A 20,266-nucleotide genomic window follows, 5' to 3' on the forward strand; every position below is an offset into this window, starting at 1 on the left:
TACTGGTGCAGATAAGCTTCAATATTCCCCAAAAGGTTTTGCGTTTTCACTTTCCTTTGCGTGTTAAATTTTTTTGATTAAATAAATAATTTAAATTATGCACCCATTACCAGGTCTCTTAATGCAATCAATAGAATTTTTAATAGTCTCGATCTTGATCCTAGAAATCTAGCCTATATCTCTATTTTTATCTCAGCTGGAATGAAATAACTTTTAAGTCTTGTTTTTAAATATAATATTTAAGTAATTTTGCACCGCTAGTCTGTAAGGTTTCGAATCATAGATCTAATAGATTAGGTTAAGTTATGGTGGCAGTCCGTTTATGGCTCATATGAAACGTAGAATTGGTCCCATCCCCACGCCTGACAGTTCAGTAAGAGTATTGAAAAAGTATTTACCTTGACAACCCGCTCTGATTTTAGCTAAGGCTGGACAATTGCAAAGGAAGTGCTCAACTGTTGCTTCCTCTTCCTCATCTCTACAACTTCTACAATATTCATGGGAGAAAACTCCTAGTCTCGAGGAATGCCTGCCATATAGCCAATGACCGGTTATACAAGCCACGACCTTCGAGATATCATCTCTTGAGAGGCTAAGCAATTCCTTTGACTTTTCTTGTTTATTTGCGGCCATAGTAGCCTAGCTGTTACACATGTATGTATCTTCATCTCTCCATGACCTCTTGGCCTCTTGGATGATTTTGTTTTTTCATTATTAGTTTACTCATGACCATAGGTATCCAAATGATACCTTTGTTACTGAGCAGTTGTAGAGCAGTTCCTTTTCTGGCTAGCTCATCGGCTTCGCAATTTCCCTCAATATCTCTGTGCCCCGGAACCCTAATAAGAATGACCTTTAATACGACGCTAATATCATCTAGGCCTGCATGGCATTATGAACTGTGCAACTTTTGATCTTAGTATAGCCGCATTCCTTGATTTAATGACCGCCTGGTTATTCGAGAATATATTTATAGTCGTTTTTGTTACGGCATGCGTATTTAGATATGTACCCGCTTCTTTTACAGCTAGAACCTCTGCTTGATAGACGCTGCAGTAGTCTGGCAGTCGAGCGGATAGTTCCAGTCCTAATTCCTGCGAAAATACTCAATAGCCAACCTTACCGTCTAGCTTGGAACCATCTGTAGAAAAATTTAGTTCCCCCCTTCTCCATGGCCTTGGTGTCTGCCACTCCCTTCTTGATGGTATACTTGTCTTGAAGAGCTTGTCGAAAGGTGAGTCTAGTAATCGCATGGTCTATTTTTTGGTTGTGACTATTCAGAGAGTGCAAAATAGAAGCGTGACCAAACCACCGTTCTTTCCATAGCGCCATATGGTACTTTGGAGTCTGAGCGCCGCGGCGGCGGCCATGTGTTTCCCTACCAAATTGAGTGTAGGCAAATTTATTAGCACATCGAGTGCTTTGCTTGGGGTAGTCCTTAAAACGCCAGAGATTCCTAAAAAAGCTGTTCTTTGGACCTTACTTATCATTTTAGCGTAACTCGCCTTTTGAGCAGATGGCCACCATACAAGTATTCCATATATTAAGATTGACCGAAGTATGGATCCAATGTGTAACGCGAGGTGTTAACCCCTATTTAGTACTTTTTTGCAAGTAAATAATGCAACGTGGGCCTTTTTTACTCTTTCCGCAATATTATGTTTCCATGTGAGTTTCCTATCTAATATGAGTCCTAAGTACTTGACATTCTCTTTCAAAGGAATCTAAACACCCTTAAAAATTAGCGGCGTGATTATAGGAAGCCTGTGTTCCTTTGAAAATAGAATTATTTCTGTTTTTGCGGGGCTTATACCGAGTCTCCTGCTCACAGTCCAGGTTCTAAATGTGGCCATGTACCTAATAAATGAAATGAAATAAGCTGTTAGGTTCAAAATAACTTTTTACAAATTTATGTGTTCATAAAAATCATTTGAAGCTTTCACATTTTATATGATTTTCCAATCACTTTGAATATTTATTATTGTATATAAAGGGTTGTTCAATAGGTGCGCTTCAACTTTTTTCCGATAGGGGGAGCGAACGACGCAATATTTTTTATTTTTCGCTTGCCATTTGTAAACTTCATTAGTATACATTTCATCATGGAACGCTACACACTTGAGCAACGATTGCAAATCGTGCAAATTTTTTTATGAAAATAATCGTTCTGTTGCTGCTAATATACTTTGCTCCCGTTTTGGGGTTATGTGAAGTCATTGGTCTACAGTAACAAGCCGGCGACGATTTGTGAGCTCAGAGCCAATATTGAATTGCTGGAATTTTGGCCGATTTATGCAAAAGAGTGGTCGAAAATTGGGTTCAACGATTGGACTTCGTAAAACGTGCACGCGGTGGTCATGCAAAAGAAATCGAATTTCATACTTAAATGTTATGTTCAAACTCGATAATAAAAAAAAATTAGTTAAAAAAGTCAAACCGTTTGTGTTTTATTCAAAAAAGTTCCAAAGTTGAAGCGCTCTTACTGAAAAACCCTATATGTACATACCTACATGGCCCGCTGTACTTTCCAGATACTGTGGCGTTATTGACGCAAAAAACATCGGTCTGGTCACCTCGATTGAGCGCATTGTGGAATATGTCTTCATGCAGGCATTGGCGTTTCCGAGCTTGGAGGGCGATGAAGAGGATGTTAGTTGCGGACTGATAAAAGGCCAATTATTGCCGGGTTTGAGGTCCTTTTGCAGTGCCTTACGTGTGTGCGAACAAGTTTGCGATCATGTGAATATTTTCGATGATAAATGCGACATGTTTGAGAAGATCGAGCACGTCGAGGAGGTCAAAGATATGGCCAAGAACCAAGAATTTTGCGGCCAACTGGAAGAACGTGTAAACAATTGGATAAAGGGGATTATGAAGATACTTGGCGAGAGTGAACAACTGCGCAAGGAGAACGACTCCAGTGGTCCGCAAGATGAGTTGGAGTACTGGAAGAAGCGTGGTGCCCTATTTTCACAATTGCTGGCACATTTGCAAGATCGCGAGGTGCAATACACACTGCACTGCCTATTTTTGGCTGGATCGCGTGTAATGCGCGTGTGGAAGGAGACTGACCGGAAGATTACTTTTTGCTACAACGAAGCGCGCGATAACTCGAAATTCATTCAGGCAATGGAAACTTGTTGCCACTCTTTGTATTTAGACGATCCGGTAAGTTTTTATTTCAAATACATTCTTATATTCTCGTACTCATACTCTTACATATATGTATGTATAGAGCACAGTATGGCCTAAAAAATAGACGCGAGTTGTAATTATTTGTTTTTTTACATTCTAATTGATTGCCATAAATGGTGTGACAAAATAATAATTACGTAATAGTTTATAGATTAGATACTGTTTACCAAAAATTTACAGTACCGCGTTGCACAATAAAAAATAACTTTCTTAATCTTTTTTCCTAACCTGATAATAAATAAATCCAAAAAATCACTTACTTAAAAACTTTTCACTGCATTTCATTTTCTGACCGGATACTGCATTTAACAATATTTTTACCCTGATTATTAAATTATTATGTATTAATATTTTGACTTAAAAGGTGAGCATGAAGCGGTCCATACTAAGTTTGCTCCAAACAGTGCGTCTTATCTACAGCGTCTCACAATTTTACAACACTTCCGAGAGGACATCTTCACTTATGGTTAAGGTACGTATTGAAAAACTTGATCCTCCTTGAAATGTATTCAAATACATACATACATATTTTTTCATAGAGTATCATTTTGATTTTTTTTTGGTGGGTGAGGTAGGGTTCAAAATGCCTTCGCACTTACAACGACCGTCATCTGCTGCGTCGTGTGGTGTGGCCACTAAACCGACCCCTCCTCTCCTTCTGGGGAGACACTCTTCCCGGAACTGCTTTCTATATTATTTCGGGAGGACTCAGAACGGCATCCATAAAGGACGAATTATATTCACCCACGTCCCACCTGGGTCCACCATATTTGTAGCCAGCTTGTCTCCTTGTGTCTCTATCTGTGCGGCTTCGCTTTGTTGCACTGTGTCGAGGTCAATCTTTTTTTTTCGTATTACATTCTCGATGTACCATATTTCTTTACCGCGTTCCAGTTGCCCTCGCGTTCGAGCATTTTGCTGAACATGTTGCTCGACGCGATGTCGCCAATCTGCTCCGTCAGTGCATTTCTTTCCGCGAGCCATCTGTTTCAACTAAAAAACGTGTGTTCAGCACCATCGCTCAGCGCGTCGCCGTATATGCACTTGGAATCGGTTACCTTGCCGGCGGTATAGGTATCTCCGGAAGTATCCGTGGCGGGAGAGCAACTGAGTTAAGAAGTAGTTCACTTTCCCGAAGTTCCTTCGGACCCATTTGTTAATTGATGGAATAAGTTTCGCCGTCCATCTGCCACTCGATTCAGTGTCACATCGGCTTTGCCACCGCAGCATGGGTTGGCATCTCCGTCCTGAGAAGCTAGTGATGACATATTTCGACTTGGAGTTCCACGCATCCATTCGTTCCCGGACCATAAAGTCGAGGGGTATCTGCCCGCTGATCACGAAAATTGCTGCGCCTGAGGCAGTGCGGCAGGCTGAGGCAACTTTGAGTGTTCGTTGGACAGCCTCCAGTGCTTTGCGCTTAGCTTTGCAGTTTAGCACAATTCCCCATACTTTGCTGCCGTACAGGAGAATTGAGTTTGTGGCCGCCATAAATAGCATTCTTTTGCTCAGTGTTGGCCCACCGATGTTTGTCATTAATCTACTTAGCACACACGTGACCTTTGCTGTTTTGGTAGCCGCATGCCGTATATGGGGCCAGAAAGTAAGCCTGCAGTCACGTTAAATACCTAAGTATTTCACTACTTTTTGGTTTACTAAGGACGTGTCGCCTATTTGCATGCTGACCTCGAGTGGACTTTGTGTCTTAAGGATGACTTCAGTTTTGTTTGGCGAGTTTTAGGTCATGGTCCTCAAGCCATATTTGCGTGCTTATCATGACTCGGTTCAGCTTCCTTCTAGCGTCTTTAGTGTCCCGAGCTGGTATGACTGCCGCTATATCGTCCGCGTATCCCACTAGATATGTATGTTCTGGCATTTCTATGTTCAATATCTCGTCGTAGCTCAGATACCAGATATCGGGGACGAGAACAGATTCTTGAACTACGCCAGACGTTATCGCTTTTGTTTTCTGACTATCTGGTGTGTCGTACAGCAGTTAACGCTCACACAGGTAGCTTTGGAGAATCCTTAGCAGGTATGCAGGTATTCGAAACTTTTCTCGTAGTGTCTTTATAATGTCTATCCATCGTAGGCTGTTAAAGACGTTTCGTACATCAAGCGTTGCCAGGACGGTGATGCTTACCACATCCTCTCTTGCGCCAAGGGTTGATTTTCTGCGCCGGAAACCGTATTGCCTTGCTGACTCCTGCACTCTTAACAGACTCTGCAAGTCTGCGCTGTATAAATTTCTCAAACAATTTCCCGGCTCTGCCCAGCATGCAGAGCGGACGCCAGATGACGGTTGCGCTGGGTCACCCTTATTATCCTTACTGATCAGCATCAGTATCGGTTTCTGTATTTTCCACAGCTTGGGGAAGATGCTTTGAGCAATGTATGCATTGAAAACGTCGAACATCACACCTGGTCGGCTTTCAGCCACCATATTTTGGAGTTTTTGGTTTGTTTAATTATTAACGATATGAAGAAAAGGCAAGGAGAGGGAATTTAATTGCGCGATTGGCTGCTAATAATAAACAATATGAAGCATAATAATAATGTGAATGCATATTTAATAATATTTCACAAAAATTGTATTAGAATTATATCTACAAACTTTTTTTCTTTGCCGGCGTCCATTTCATTTATTTTTTATTTATTGTATTTTTATTTCTCCTTACATTCGTAATAAAAATGATCGATAACACAGGGTTGTATGTCAAAAAGTATGGCTATTACCAAGGATTATTTTATAATCTCAGATGTTGGGAGAGAAATTTTGTATGGGTAATCTCGCTTTTTAAGTACGGATTGGGAGTTAAGCACGAAAAATAGATCATCTATTTACATATATATATGTGTCGTATTATTATTAATCTAAACTGAAGCATCTAAAAATAATATACAACTTAGGTGTTATATGTAATTGATAGCCACATATGTACATATGTATGTAAGTACTTCCACTGCTCTATCGCCTTTTGTTCGACCAATGCCTCTTGTACTCCAAAAGTCCGTCCCTTCGTAGTCTTCGGGACAGGTTGACATATTTGTTGTAAAGCATTCCGCGAGCCCGAGTATTACCAACACGTGGCATATAGAAGGTATCCTGCAAAAAGCATACATTTTTTAACTAAATTATTATTTAATCTTATTTGGATAAAGGCCACTTACGTCACTTTCGTTCGGGAATAATCGCAGTAGCTGCTGGTTCATACTGTGAAAATCATTTACAGACATGTCCATTCGCTTGTCAAGCGCGGCCCCAACAACAATTTTTACCACTTTTTTGCGAAGATGCATGTCCAGGCCACCATTCTCCCTATAGTATTCAAGAGCATTTATGCCTTCGTAACAGTTATTGAGCACAGATTGCACATCCTAGAAAAGTCATAAATGTTACCCTGTACTTTATTTGTGTGAAAGAGAGTGAATATAACACATGGGCATTTCCAACAGAAGGTTTTTTGCAGACAAAATATTAAAAGTTAATAAAATTGCATTGTTTTAGCATATTTTCATAGGGAAACAATTACATTTTACGTAAACAAATTTTACATTTATTTCATTTGAGATATTTGAGATATTTGAATTCAAAGTCGTGCAAGCGCAACTTTTCTCATTTGGATATTTCCATTGCACGTTTTGGGTTGACAAAAGCTCTCAAAGAGCGACATTATGTGCATTGGCTTTTGCTCTCCAATATCCTTCTGAAGGTGAAAAGAGTAAAAACAAAAACAAAGTGCACACGAATTAAGCGATGCCTTCAGTTATGAGTGTTTGCTTTGCATTGTCCCATATTTCGAAATGCCGTGTAGTGATCTACCTACACCAACTTGGTATCGATACTTTTACTTGTTTCCGCTATAGGAATAAAGTATAGAGTACTGATTAAATACCGGTAAGAAGTATCGCGGCATATTCAACAATTGAGTAAAAGTTTTCAATAATCAAAGTCAGCGAAGTGTTTTCTAATTTTTATTATCAAACGGACACCACTTTTTTCTAGTTTTGCTTGAATTTTACAAAGGGACATGCACACAATTTAAGATTTTTATATTAAGTGAAATATTATTTACTAAGCAAAAGAATCGCCGAGGCACAAGAAATTAATTTTCTAAATATTTACTGGATAAGCGACATTTTTTTGGTGTAATCAAATTTCTTGCTTTCAAGAAAAGTTTCTCGAAAAGAACAGAATACTTTCTCGCCTTTTAGTTTTAGGTAAAGAAGGCCAGTATAGCCTTCTACTCCTGCAAATCTACGTTCGGTAAAAAATGGGGACTCAAGCCACAGGTCGTGCTGTGGATGTACAACGCAGTGTTTTTGGCAATTTTAACGTATGGTTTGGTGGAAAGCTCTTCGGAAGGGCTATAATAACACTAAACTGGGGAGGGTGCAAAGGACTGCATGCATTGGCATCACCGAGGCATGTAAAACTTGCCTCAGAGCTGCCCTGAACGTCCTTTTACTCTTACTTCCCATCGACTTTTACGTTATTTCCGTCCCAGCTCAAAGTGCAATCAGATTAAAGGAGGTTGGCCTCTGGAGGCAAACTCTCAAGGGACATGGTACCATCTTCAGGCAGTTAACATCGTATTTCTCCGAACTTCGAACAGATCTCTCTATCCGCAAACTAGAATTTGCGGGTCATGCTAGGGCAATATTTCCAAATAGGCAGGATTGGATAGAGGGGAAAATCTGCACCAAAGCTTGCATCTCTGTCTTCACTGATGGTTCCAAGATGGAATCGGGAGTCGGAGCAGAAGTTTTTCTAAATCCGCCAATATATCTATCTTCTTTAAGCTGCCGAATACTGCTAGTGTTTTTCAAGCAGAAGTCTTTGCGATCCTGCAGGCATGCAAAATGCTTAGGGAACGCGGGAGCGAGGGAGATATTAATATTTTCTCCGATAGTCAAGCCGCGATCAAGGCTCTGACTACGCCAAGGTGCAGACCCAAACTAGTCAATTCCTGTAAGTAGGAGATCAAATCTCTTGGGTGTGCAGGTAACATTTCCCTAATCTGGGTTTCAGGACCTAGGAACATAGAGGGAAATGAAATTGCTGATTGCCAGGAAGGTGACTGAATTGGCCTCAGAGACCTCCTACCTGGTCATCGGCATCTCCTGATAGTTGTTAAAGGGGAACTGCACAAATAGATTCTCAGGAAAGCGCTTAAAAGATGGAGCTCATTTCATCATGTGCTATGTATTTCGAAAACTCGTTGGCCCTAGTACCATATACGAAGCACTCAGAAAGTCCTTTGGGCTCCTCGCCATTCAATTTCCAAGCTCGTAGCTGTGTTTATTGGTCACTGGACGACCGGCACACACGCGGAAAAGCTAGAGTTACCATATAACCCCCATTGAAGAAGCTGTGGGGAGCTTTCAGAGAAGAAGACTGTTGAGCACTTTCTCTGTAAATGTCCGGGTTTGGCAGCTAGACGACTAAGGTCACTGGGTGCTCCTTTTTTCGACAGCCTGGGACAGTGCGCCAACCTAAATCCCATCAATCGTCTCTGGCTGGCTATATATATCTGCCTGTTGGAGATCTCATAATGGTATCAAAACGACGCTTTAGTGCTACTTGAGGAGTGCCAGACTGTCATTTCACCTACCTACCTACCTATAGTTTTAGCGTTGCTGTAAAGTATAAATACTGCTAAAAAGTATCGATACCAAGTAACAAGCCAAAAAAGAATCGATAAAAAAACCCCAATGGCTTTTTAAAAAAAAAGACTCGTTATTTATTTGAAGAATCCCTAGTGCCGTGCGACATTGAAAAACTACCTTTGTTATCAATAGAAAGTGCACCCAGAAAGTTAGTCAAATATTGAGTAAAAACAGAGATTTTTTATACAGCAAAAAATAAAAAAACTTTGCTGGAAAATAGTGAGATTTGTGATCTTGGTACTTATGTAAAGTTGGAAACATGCAACATTGCGATTGAGAATTTTAAAAATTATTTGGTTTTTGCTAAAATTTAATTTAAAATAAGTACAAGTCATTTTTGGGCTAAATCAAAACCATTTTTGCGAGCCATTAATGCAAAACATTCTATTGGCACATTGAAATATTGCCCCAACGGCAGGTTGAAATTGGCGTTTGAATTGTTGGTCTCGAAAACCAGTTCTTTTTTATGTCCTGTGCGAATGTGTTGGATTTTTTCAGTTATGTGTCTTGAAAACTAATATTTGCCCAAAACAACTTTATAATAATTACAGGGCTAGATAAGCGCTATGAGTCAAGCGTATTTTTAAAAGAGAAAAATGTTTTAGTTTAAAGGTTTTTTCAATTTGAATGTGCACGATGGTCACGTTCGACATGTATAGTTACTATATATTCGTTTACATACCAATTGCTTTTTCGTAGGAGAAGCCCCTTCAGTTACAGATTCATCGCATTTTTTCTCGCTCATCACAGATACAGTTTTCGAATCACTGTCCTCGAACAATTCCTGCTCTCTTGCTGCAATCTCAAAGTGAATATCCGTCTGTGCCGCTTCGGGACTTGTCTCTTGGAATTCGTCTTTGATTGCCACTGTGGTCGTATCGACATGACCGCTGCTTAATAGAACAATGGGATCTTGTTTTTTGAACTCTTGCTGCTGTCGCCAGCTCAAGAGACGTGAACGAAATATTGCGCGTGGTCCGATTTTCGGTATTAATGCACAAATATCTTCGTCTGTTAGATACCGGAATGACTCAGTGCAAACTTCGTGTTCTGTGGTGATTAATGTTAGATGTATTTACACTTTTAATGTATGTATGATCAGAGAATTCTTTTGTGTTACCTTCAAATTTGTTGCAGAGGTGTGGTAGTTTCCACGAGACAAGCAAGCTGAGCGCCTCACTTAAAGTGGTTTTCGCTATAAATATTTTTCAAATAAAGTGAAACATGTTATTTTGAGGCAGATATTTTTTGACGTGATAACGTCTTATAATTCGATTTAACAGGCTGCACGCACGAAAAAATGTGTCGTTACCTTGCTCATTAGTGTTACCTTGCTCATATGTCGTTACCTTATTCATTGCATTGAATGAACTGCAAGCGAAAGCGCGGAACGAACGACAAAGCAAACAAAGCAAACGAACGGCAACGTTCGACATCTTGCTCTCTCCTACTTAAGTGAGCGTATATGTGTATGTATATGCGCATATGTACATATATAAATTCACGTATTTGTATTTGCATATGCCTTCTTATTGATTATTATTAATTTGATTTACTTGAAGAATTTAAAATAAAACCAAGTTTGTTAATAATACCTGTTGTTTTAATGTTATTATTATTTTTTGACGTGATAACGTCTTATAATTCTATGTAACCGGCTGCACGCACCAAAAAATGCGTCGTTATCTTGCTCATGCGTCGTTACCTTGCTTGAACAGCATGTTATGTTATGTTATGATATGTTATGTTATGTTATGTTATGTTATGTTATGTTATGCTATGTTATGTTATGTTATGTTATGTTATGTTATGTTATGTTATGTTATGTTATGTTATGTTATGTTATGTTATGTTACGTTATGTTATGTTATGTTATGTTATGTTATGTTATGTTATGTTATGTTATGTTATGTTATGTTATGTTATGTTATGTTATGTTATGTTATGTTATGTTATGTTATGTTATGTTATGTTATGTTATGTTATGTTATGTTGTGTTATGTTATGTTATGTTATGTTATGTTATGTTATGTTATGTTATGTTATGTTATGTTATGTTATGTTATGTTATGTTATGTTATGTTATGTTATGTTATGTTATGTTATGTTATGTTATGTTATGTTATGTTATGTTATGTTATGTTATGTTATGTTATGTTATGTTATGTTATGTTATGTTATGTTATGTTATGTTATGTTATGTTATGTTATGTTATGTTATGTTATGATATGTTATGTTATGTTAAAGTATATTATGTTATGTTAATGTTAACTCATTCTCTATATCCATACAAAATATCTATCAAACAAATAAAATTAAAATTTTCTTTTGAAAAATGCAACCATTCAATCAGTATTTTCTTATGACGTTATCACGTTAAACTATCGTCAGTAAACCGACTTTACAGACAACCTCTTTTATGAGGAGTTTTTTCATGGCAGAAATACACTCGGAGGTTTGCCATTGTCTGCCGGGGGGGCGATCGCTATTAGAAAAATATTTTTCTTCAGTTTGGGGTTTCACCGACATTCGAACCTACGTTTCCTCTGAATTCCGAATGGTAGTCACACACCAACCCAGCGTCATTCTTCGCAATTCCCTGACTCCTAATTACACTCAAGATTCTGTACTCTTATTTGTTCGGTTTAAATTCGAATACGCTGCTGCTTTGCACTCCTTAAAATTTTCTGTCTCTTTAACTTCTGTTTCATTTGTTCTTCACATCTTTTAATGTAAAACTGACTGCTTGTCCTTTCTTGGGTTAACTGATTTTAATGTGCCATACCTTCCCAGTTTCGATATTTTTCGTAGAGGCTTATATGAAACTCTTTACAATGCTAATACTCCAATTAATAGAGCTTTGTCCGATGTCAATTTGTCAATTATTTCTAGAATTTTGTAGAGCTAGACTTATCGGATTCAAAACGAATACTCTACATACACATAGCAGAAAAAGTCTGCGTTCACCTATGCAAATATTCTTTGCATTAGAAAAAGTTCAAAACAATAAATATTTCAGAATTTTTTTTTAATGAGTTTTATTTAGTTCACTTAAATGTAACTATCACACATATTTCGCTACCAATAACAAAATCAAATTTAAAATGAGATCTTCTTCTTCTTAATTGGCGCTATAACCGCTTACGCGATTTTGGCCGAGTTTAACAAAGCGCGCCAGTCGTTTCTTTCTCGTGCTAACCGGCGCCAATTGGACACACCAAGTGAAGCCAAGTCCTTCTCCACCTGATCTTTCCAACGCAGAGGAGGCCTTCCTCTTCCTCTACTACCACCAGCTGGTACCGCATCGAATACTTTCAGTGCCGGAGCGTTTGTATCCATTCGGACGACATGACCCAGCCAACGTAGCCGCTGGATCTTTATTCGCTGTGCTATGTCTATGTCGTCGTAAAGCTCATACAGCTCATCGTTCCATCGTCTGCGATATTCGCCGTTGCCAACGTGCAAAGGTCCAAAAATCTTGCGCAGAATCTTTCTCTCAAACACTCCAAGCGTCGCTTCATCGGATGTTGTCATCGTCCAAGCTTCTGCGCCATACGTAAGGACGGGCATGATGAGAGTCTTGTAGAGTGTTAGTTTTGTTCGACGAGAGAGGACTTTACTGCTCAGTTGCCTACTTAGTCCAAAGTAGCACTTGTTGGCAAGAGAGATTCTACGTTGGATTTCAAGGCTGACATTGTTATCGGTGTTAATGCTGGTTCCTAAATAGACGAAGTCTTTTACAACCTCGAAATTATAACTGTCTACAGTGACGTGGGTGCCGATACGCGAGTGCGCCGACTGTTTGTTTGAAGACAGGAGGTACTTCGTTTTGTCCTCGTTCACCACCAAACCCATTCGCTTTGCCTCTTTATCCAGTTTGGAGAAGGCAGAACTAACAGCGCGGTTGTTAAGGCCGATGATGTCAATATCATCGGCATACGCCAACAATTGTACGCTCTTATAAAAAATTGTGCCTGAGCGATTAAGTTCTGCGGCTCGTACGATGCTCTCCAACATCAGGTTAAAGAAGTCACACGACAGCGAGTCACCCTGTCTGAAACCTCGTTTGGTATCAAACGGCTCGGAGAGGTCCTTCCCAATTCTGACGGCGCTGCTGGTGTTGAGCAACGTCATCCTACATAGCCGTATTAGTTTTGCGGGGATTCCAAATTCAGACATCGCGGCATACAGGTAACTCCTTTCCGTACTGTCGAATGCAGCTTTGAAGTCGACGAAAAGGTGGTGCGTGTCGATTCTTCTTTCATGGGTCTTTTCGAAGATTTGGCGTATTGTGAATATTTGGTCGATGGTAGACTTTCCAGGTCTGAAGCCACACTGATAAGGTCCAATCAGTTGGTTGACGGTGGGCTTCAGCCTTTCACACAATACGCTCGCTAGAACCTTATAGGCGATATTTAGAAGACTAATCCCGCGGTAATTGGCACAAATTGCAGGATCGCCCTTCTTATGGATTGGGCAGAGCACACTTAAATTCCAATCGGCAGGCATGCTTTCATCCGACCATATTTTGCATAGGAGCTGATGCATGCACCTTACCAGCTCCTCGCCGCCATGTTTGAATAGCTCAGCCGGCAGTCCGTCGGCGCCCGCGGCTTTGTTGTTCTTTAGCCGCGTTATCGCTATTCTCACCTCGTCATGATCGGGTAGCGGAACGACAATTCCGTCGTCAACGATTGGGGTATCGGGATCTTCACTTTCTCGGTGACAATGAGATCACATAAAATTAAAAAAGCCATTCAAACTAAACGGAAAAAGTTTGCGTTCACTTCAATAATAATAAAATAAAAGGCTTAAGATCATAGAAATGTTTTAAAATTAATAGCTAGTTGGATATCCACGCCTTTTTATGACTTCTAGAAGGCGTCTTTTCATTGATCCAACTAGTTTGGCTGTTATTTCTGGACTTATGGCTTCCCATTCCTCTTTAAGCGCGTTCTTAAGCATTTTCTTGCTAGTTATTGTACGCTCTCGTATTTTTTTTTTCTAGAATGTCCCATAAGTGCTCAATGGGGTTAAGGTCAGGTGATTTGGGGGGGTGTGCGAAGTTGTTTTGGAACATTATACAACAACCACAACCTAACAATCTCTGCTGTGTGTTTGGGGTCGTTGTCCTGTTGGAAAACAAATCTTTCACCCAGTTCCAGTTTGATTGCACTTTCTCTCAAATTCGTTTTTAAAATATCGAGATAATCATGTCTGTTCATTATCGACTCAATAAACTGTATATTTCCAACGCCCGAACTAGCCATACACCCCCATATCATGGCACCTCCTCCTCCATGCTTTACCGTAGGTACCAGATTTTGCTTTCCAAGTGCCGTTCCGTTTTTCCTTCAAATAATTTTACGACCTTTTATCCCGAAAATGCAAAACTTGCTTTCATCTGAAAAAATCACACTATTCCAAAACTCAGGTGGCTTGTTTACGTATTCCTTGGCGAAAGCCATCCGCTTAAGTCGATTTACTCGCGATATGAAGGGTTCTTTTCGGGCCACTCTGCCGTGAAATCCGATTCTTTTTAGAATTTTTCTTACTGTATCTGGATGTACTTTCTTTTGGTATTTTACTTTTATGTCTTTTGAAATTTGGCTTGCTGTTAGTCGCGGATTAGACTTCACAAGAATAGTTATGTAGCGTTCTTCTCTTTCCGTCAGTTTTTTTGGACGCCCAGAACGAGGCTTAGACTCTAAACAATTCGTTTGCTTGAAGTTGTTTATCACTCTTTGGACCGGGGGGTATTGCCTCCCAACAATTTTCGCGATTTCCCGATAGCTCTTACTATTTTGCCATAAACTTACAATGATTTTCCTGATTTCCCACCAATATCTATTTCTTTTCGCCTTTGGTCCATAGTAACAAAAAGGTATGTATGTATTTCTAATATCAATTTTTCCCTCTTTCGATTTGTTCTTAACCGCGTCAACTACATGAATGATTTAAAATTAAATTTAACGTAATTGCCATGCAAATAATCGTCACTATTCGAAATGAACGCACACTTTTTCTGCTCAGCCTATTTAAGTAACTGTACTACAATCCCGTTATCTGAACAAGACGCAGCTCAAACTCCAAAAAATTTTGTTCATACCCTCTACGAATAATTTTCTTTGAAATAAGTGAAAAGAAATAACTGAGAGTTTTAAGATATACCCGTTAAATTATTTTAATACTTTATAACAGCGGGTGAACGCAGACTTTTTCTACCATGTGTATAATAGATTGAATTACGATTTATTGTCTAATAATTTAGCATGACGTTATTGGAATTCACCCTTAATTAACTTTGGGTTCCACTATTTACACACATTAATAAAAGTGGGTAGGGAGAAAAGAGAGCTACTTTCATATCCGCTACATTACAAACGTCACAGTTTGCGTAACGCAGATAAGAGTAAATTATTTTCTGATCTGACATGCTGTTATATTTATACAGCATTTTCTTATTTTCCAATAAGTTTTAATAAAATTTCAAAATTATTCAACTTTTATTTACTTGATTTCCATAGAAATCATATGTACGCAAATATGTATGTATGTATCCGGGTATAACCACATTCATCGATATCACATTAATATTTGTTGATTAAACTAACAAAACGCGCTGAATACAACAGTAGCAAAAGATGAAATAACAATAGGCGACTGTGTTTTATTTGTGTTTTTGTTTGTATATGTGTTGTTTTGTTTGCGTATGCACATACATACATACATATGTATACCACTGTATACGTAGCAACAGTTGTTGTATTGCAAACTGTTTTTTATTGTCTTTGCTTTGCTCACTGAGAACTGCGCATGAAGCAATTCTTTTGTTGTAAAAATTAATTATTTGTGTACTACATACACATATACATATACATACATATATATACGTGTATAGAATAAATATGCATTGAGTGTACTACTCACCTTCTTTATCCATATCCTGCAGTGCTTACATATATTTATTTAATAAGCTTATTAATGGAATTTTTAGAACACGACACAAAAATTGTTAAGTTTTTCTAACCACATTCGCAACTGAAAGCATCGACGATAACACACACCGAGTTGTTGTCGAATGTACACAGAACGACAACAAAATGACAAACCCAACGATGAGTACAGCAGGCACGAAGCCAGCACTCGTAGTTGCTGTGGCATAAAGTACGGCAAGTGTTGTTATCTCTGTCTCACCTGTTGGTTAGTTGGTTTGACTTGCTATTTGAGCGAAGTCACAATAGTGTATTTGGTTTTAGGCACTCATGCGTACATACGTGCATATGTACAGTGTGCCACTAGTGATGCCAGAATGGAAACTTTGCACTTCATTTATTTATTAAACATATTTTGCTTGATTTTGGCTATTACAACAACGCCAAAATATATATTTCTATAAGCTAAATAAAATATTTTGAGTGTGGAGGAAACTGGGGAACATTGACTGTTTCTTTAAGGATACTTATTAATTAATAAAATTGATTTGGAAAATAAGAGAATTTATTTATTTGAATCCTAATTTTCTTTCTTAATTTGTGTATGTATGGATGTGTGCTATATTTATGTGCGTTTGAGTTCGTAGTACAAAAACATAATCAAAAAGTATTGATATCATTTTGGTGTGGGTAACAAATACATTTCGTTACTCATCCGATGTTTTAATTATTTTACATTGTTTTGATTTTGTCGTGAGGTTTTCAAATTTCTGCAGGGAAAGAAAAACCAAATTGATTTTGCATTTGCCACAAATATTTTCTTTTACAAAAATTTTAAATTATAAATAATTCTTTGCTTTTGTCATAAAAGTGAGAGTGTGGCGGTAAATACTTCCACATTTACATGCGAGGGTGAGCTGAAAAATTATTTTCCGGACGCAGAGCTGACGTTGCAATCAGCCATTATTAACTTTCTTGTCTAGATCCACGTACCATGACAGGTTTCAAGATGTTATCTTGAGTAGTTTATTTATAAAGGGTGTTTTTTTTAGAGGTTAGGTTTTCAAGATGAAATAAAACGTATATAATTTAATGTTCTGGCCAAGAATTTAGCTTTATTATAAAGATAAGCGTTTGCCATTATGTTTTAAAAATGATTTCGGGCAAGTGGCCGCCGCAGCTGGCTCGAATAAATTCCAGCCGAGAGGCCCAATTTTCGACCGCTTTTTGCAGCAATTGGGGCCGTATGTCAGCAATAACGCGCCGAATATTCTCTTCCAAGACGTCAATCGTCTCGGGCTTATCTGCGTAGACAAGCGACTTCACATAGCCCCACAAGAAATAGTCCAGCGGTGTTATATCGCACGATCTGGGAGGCCACACCACAGGTCCACGGCGCGAGATAATGCGCTCACCAAAAGTTTCCTTCAATAAATCGATTATTGCGTTGGCTGTATGGCATGTAGCGCCGTCTTGTTGGAACCAAAGGTCGTCCACATCAACATCGTCCAATTCAGGCACGAAAAAGTCATTAATCATGGCTCTATAGCGCTCTCCATTGACTGTAACATTTTGGCCGGCTTCATTTTTAAAGAAATATGGACCAATGACTCCCTCTGCCCATAGAGCACACCAAACAGTGACTTTTTGAGGATGTAACGGCGTCTCAGCAATGGCTTGTGGATTATGTTCACTCCAAATGCGACAATTTTGCTTATTGACATACCCATTCAACCAAAAGTGAGCTTCATCGCTGAACAAAATTTTCTTCGATGCGTCGCGCGAACCGAACCATTATTTTCGTAAAAAATTTTGCAGGATTTGCAAACGTTGTTCAGGTGTAAGTCTATTCATTATGAAATGGCAAACCAAACTGAGCATAAATCAAGTGACAGCTGTCAAAAAGACCATCTACGAAAAAAGTAGTGCCAACTTGAAAACCTAACCTCTAAAAAAAACACCCTATAAATAATACTAAAATAAACATTTTGCGTGCTTTTATTAAAATGGATAAATATGAATAATAACAGCCCTGTCATAAAGTTCTTCATTTTTGATGGATGAACTCCTAGTAAATTTAATCCGAAGTTGACAAAAGTGAGACTCTGCTCCTTCCATGTCAACCACTTACAAGTGGGCGTTTGAATTTAAAGATGGCCCAACGTCTCTCAGAGATCCACGTGAAGAACAGCCAGAAACCTCAACAACACGGAAAATCATCGGACAGATACCCTTGGGTACATCGGGAGAAAGAGTGCGAAAAATCATGCGCTTCGCTTCCAATGAAAAGGTTGAGAGGGTCGTAAATGGATATGTTCAACCTCTCACTCTTGGAAAGGAATACTCAATTGAAAACACACTGGACCCAGCGTAGTGAAGTCAAGGGAAATTATATAGAAAAATAAAATCACTTTTTAGCCAAAAACCGCAGTCTTTCATTGTCAGGTCGAGAATTTCGCGCCTTATCCTCGTATGTAAACAATAACAGTAGTTCAGGCTAATAATGTTTGTTCTTAAATCAAATGCAATCGCAACTGAATGCAATCGCAATTCATTTTCTGTGTGTGATGGGTGTGGTTTCCATGTAAAAAAAAAAAAAACAACAATAAAAAATAACTTTTCACCTATTCAATTAACGATTAATTTTTTAATAGATCTTACATACGAGCTGACGAAGAGTGTATATGATACACATACATACATGCACATATTTGAGTTGACAAAACAATAAAGACTTCCTTACTTTATTACTAACAGAGTTTTTCGACTTAGTTATACGAGGTGTGTTCAAGAAGTATCGCGAATTTTGAATTTTCGCAGGTTACGTATATTCGAATTTCGATTTTTTTGTCGCGATACTTTGGTACTCATGTCTCTCACTCATGCCGACGAGTTCGGCCATTTTGAATGTTCAGTTAATTGTTGATAGTGCAAGCAAACGTGTTTAGGCTCGTTTTCGATTTTTACCTATTCAAAAAGATGGAGCAAAGAACCTGCATCAAATTTTGTGTGAAAAACGAAATTAAGTGCGCGGATGCATTCCGAATGTTGACTCAGTGCGGTGTCATACGGAGAAGTTACTTTGGACCAAAGCAACGTTTATCGGTGGTACAAAATGTTCTCAGGAGGTCGAGAAGATGTGAACGAGGAAAAGCGTGCCGGACGTCCGAGCACTTCAACAACAGACGGAAAAAATTGATGAAGTGAAGAAATTGAATCACCGTTAGAGAAGTTGCTGAGGACCTAGCCATATCGATTGGCTCGAGCCATTCGATTTTTTTCAATGATTTGGGCATGAGACGGGTCGCCGCAAAATTCGAACCAAAACTGCTCAATTTCGACCAAAAGCAGCATCGCATGAACATTGCTAATGAGATGTTGGACTCTGTCCGCGACGACCCAAATTTGCTCAAAGGGTCATAACTGGTGACGATGTGGAAAACAAAGCTCAATCATCTTAATGGAAGCTGCCGCACGAACCAAGACCAGACCGAAAAAAGCGCGACAAGTTCGGTCGAATGTAAAAGTTTTGCTTACCGTTTTCTTCGATTGCAGGGGCGTTGCGCATCATGAGTTCTTGTCACAGGGTAAAACGGTCAATAAGGGATATTACCTGCAAGCTATTCGCAATTTGCGCGAAGCAATTCGCCAGAAACGCCTGGATTTGTGGAAGAACAGAAATTGGCTCTTGCATCACGATAACGCCCAATGCCCCTGCCCACACATCGTTGGTTGTGCGCGACTTTTTGGCCAAAAACAACACACTAATGATGCCACAGACACCGCATTCCCCAGATCTGGCCCCCTGTGACTTTTTCTTGTTCCCGAAATTAAAGAGGCCCATGAAAGGACGACGCTACGCTACGATTGACGAGATAAAGACGGCATCGAAGGAGGAGCTGAACAAGATAAAAAAATGATTTTTTGAAGTGCTTCGAAGATTAGAAAAAGCGTTGGCACAAGGGCATAATATCTCAAGGGGATTACAAAATAGATATTAATGAATAAATAAATAATTTTTGAAAAAAAAACACAAAATTTGCGATACTTTTTTAACACATCTCGTATAATTTATAACTATAGAAACATATATGTGCGTGTATATGTTTGTGCTGGGTTGCTGTTTGGAATTTTTTTCACATTTCCTTCTTTACGATCGGTCCCAATTCAGCGTATTTTTCAAAAACAAGCTTTAAACTTTTTTGCCGTCACTTAATTGCGTTAATATATTTAATTAATAATTTTAATATATTTATTTAATTTCTGAAGCCTATTAAATAGTTAAATCTTATAAACTAAGATTAAGTGATTACTTAAAAATTCTAAAAAGATGAAGTGTAAGTTTAGAAAAAGTAATTAGGTTGAAAATCTGTGAAAGAAGATAAGCGGATGGATAAACCTTTGCATAAAGCCATAATCTGCAACGAATAGTCGAACATCTCTTAAGCTACGTGAAAAATTTACT

At 38.7% G+C, this 20,266-nt stretch overlaps 2 protein-coding genes across 2 annotated transcripts in view; one reads left to right on the plus strand and one right to left on the minus strand.

Annotated features, from left to right (window-relative positions):
* The window catches only part of LOC129247219 (dynein axonemal heavy chain 5), a 119,371-nt gene that overhangs the window by 21,952 nt on the left and 77,153 nt on the right, over positions 1-20,266 (plus strand). Inside the window, exons 4-5 of the mRNA XM_054886253.1 lie at positions 2,532-3,168; positions 3,560-3,667. Of these exons, the coding sequence (XP_054742228.1) occupies positions 2,532-3,168; positions 3,560-3,667 (745 nt within the window). The remainder of the gene's footprint in view (positions 1-2,531; positions 3,169-3,559; positions 3,668-20,266) is intronic.
* LOC129247228 (uncharacterized) lies at positions 5,861-15,941 on the minus strand. Its single transcript, XM_054886265.1, has 5 exons — positions 15,797-15,941; positions 9,986-10,060; positions 9,548-9,915; positions 6,367-6,573; positions 5,861-6,301 (listed from the first exon to the last, which is right to left on the minus strand). The coding sequence occupies exons 1-5, from the start codon at positions 15,807-15,809 to the stop codon at positions 6,164-6,166; spliced, it is 801 nt and encodes a 266-aa protein (XP_054742240.1). The 5' UTR covers positions 15,810-15,941; the 3' UTR covers positions 5,861-6,163.

Source organism: Anastrepha obliqua, chromosome 1 (genome assembly GCF_027943255.1).
Source record: "Anastrepha obliqua isolate idAnaObli1 chromosome 1, idAnaObli1_1.0, whole genome shotgun sequence".
NCBI classification, from domain to species: domain Eukaryota; kingdom Metazoa; phylum Arthropoda; class Insecta; order Diptera; family Tephritidae; genus Anastrepha; species Anastrepha obliqua.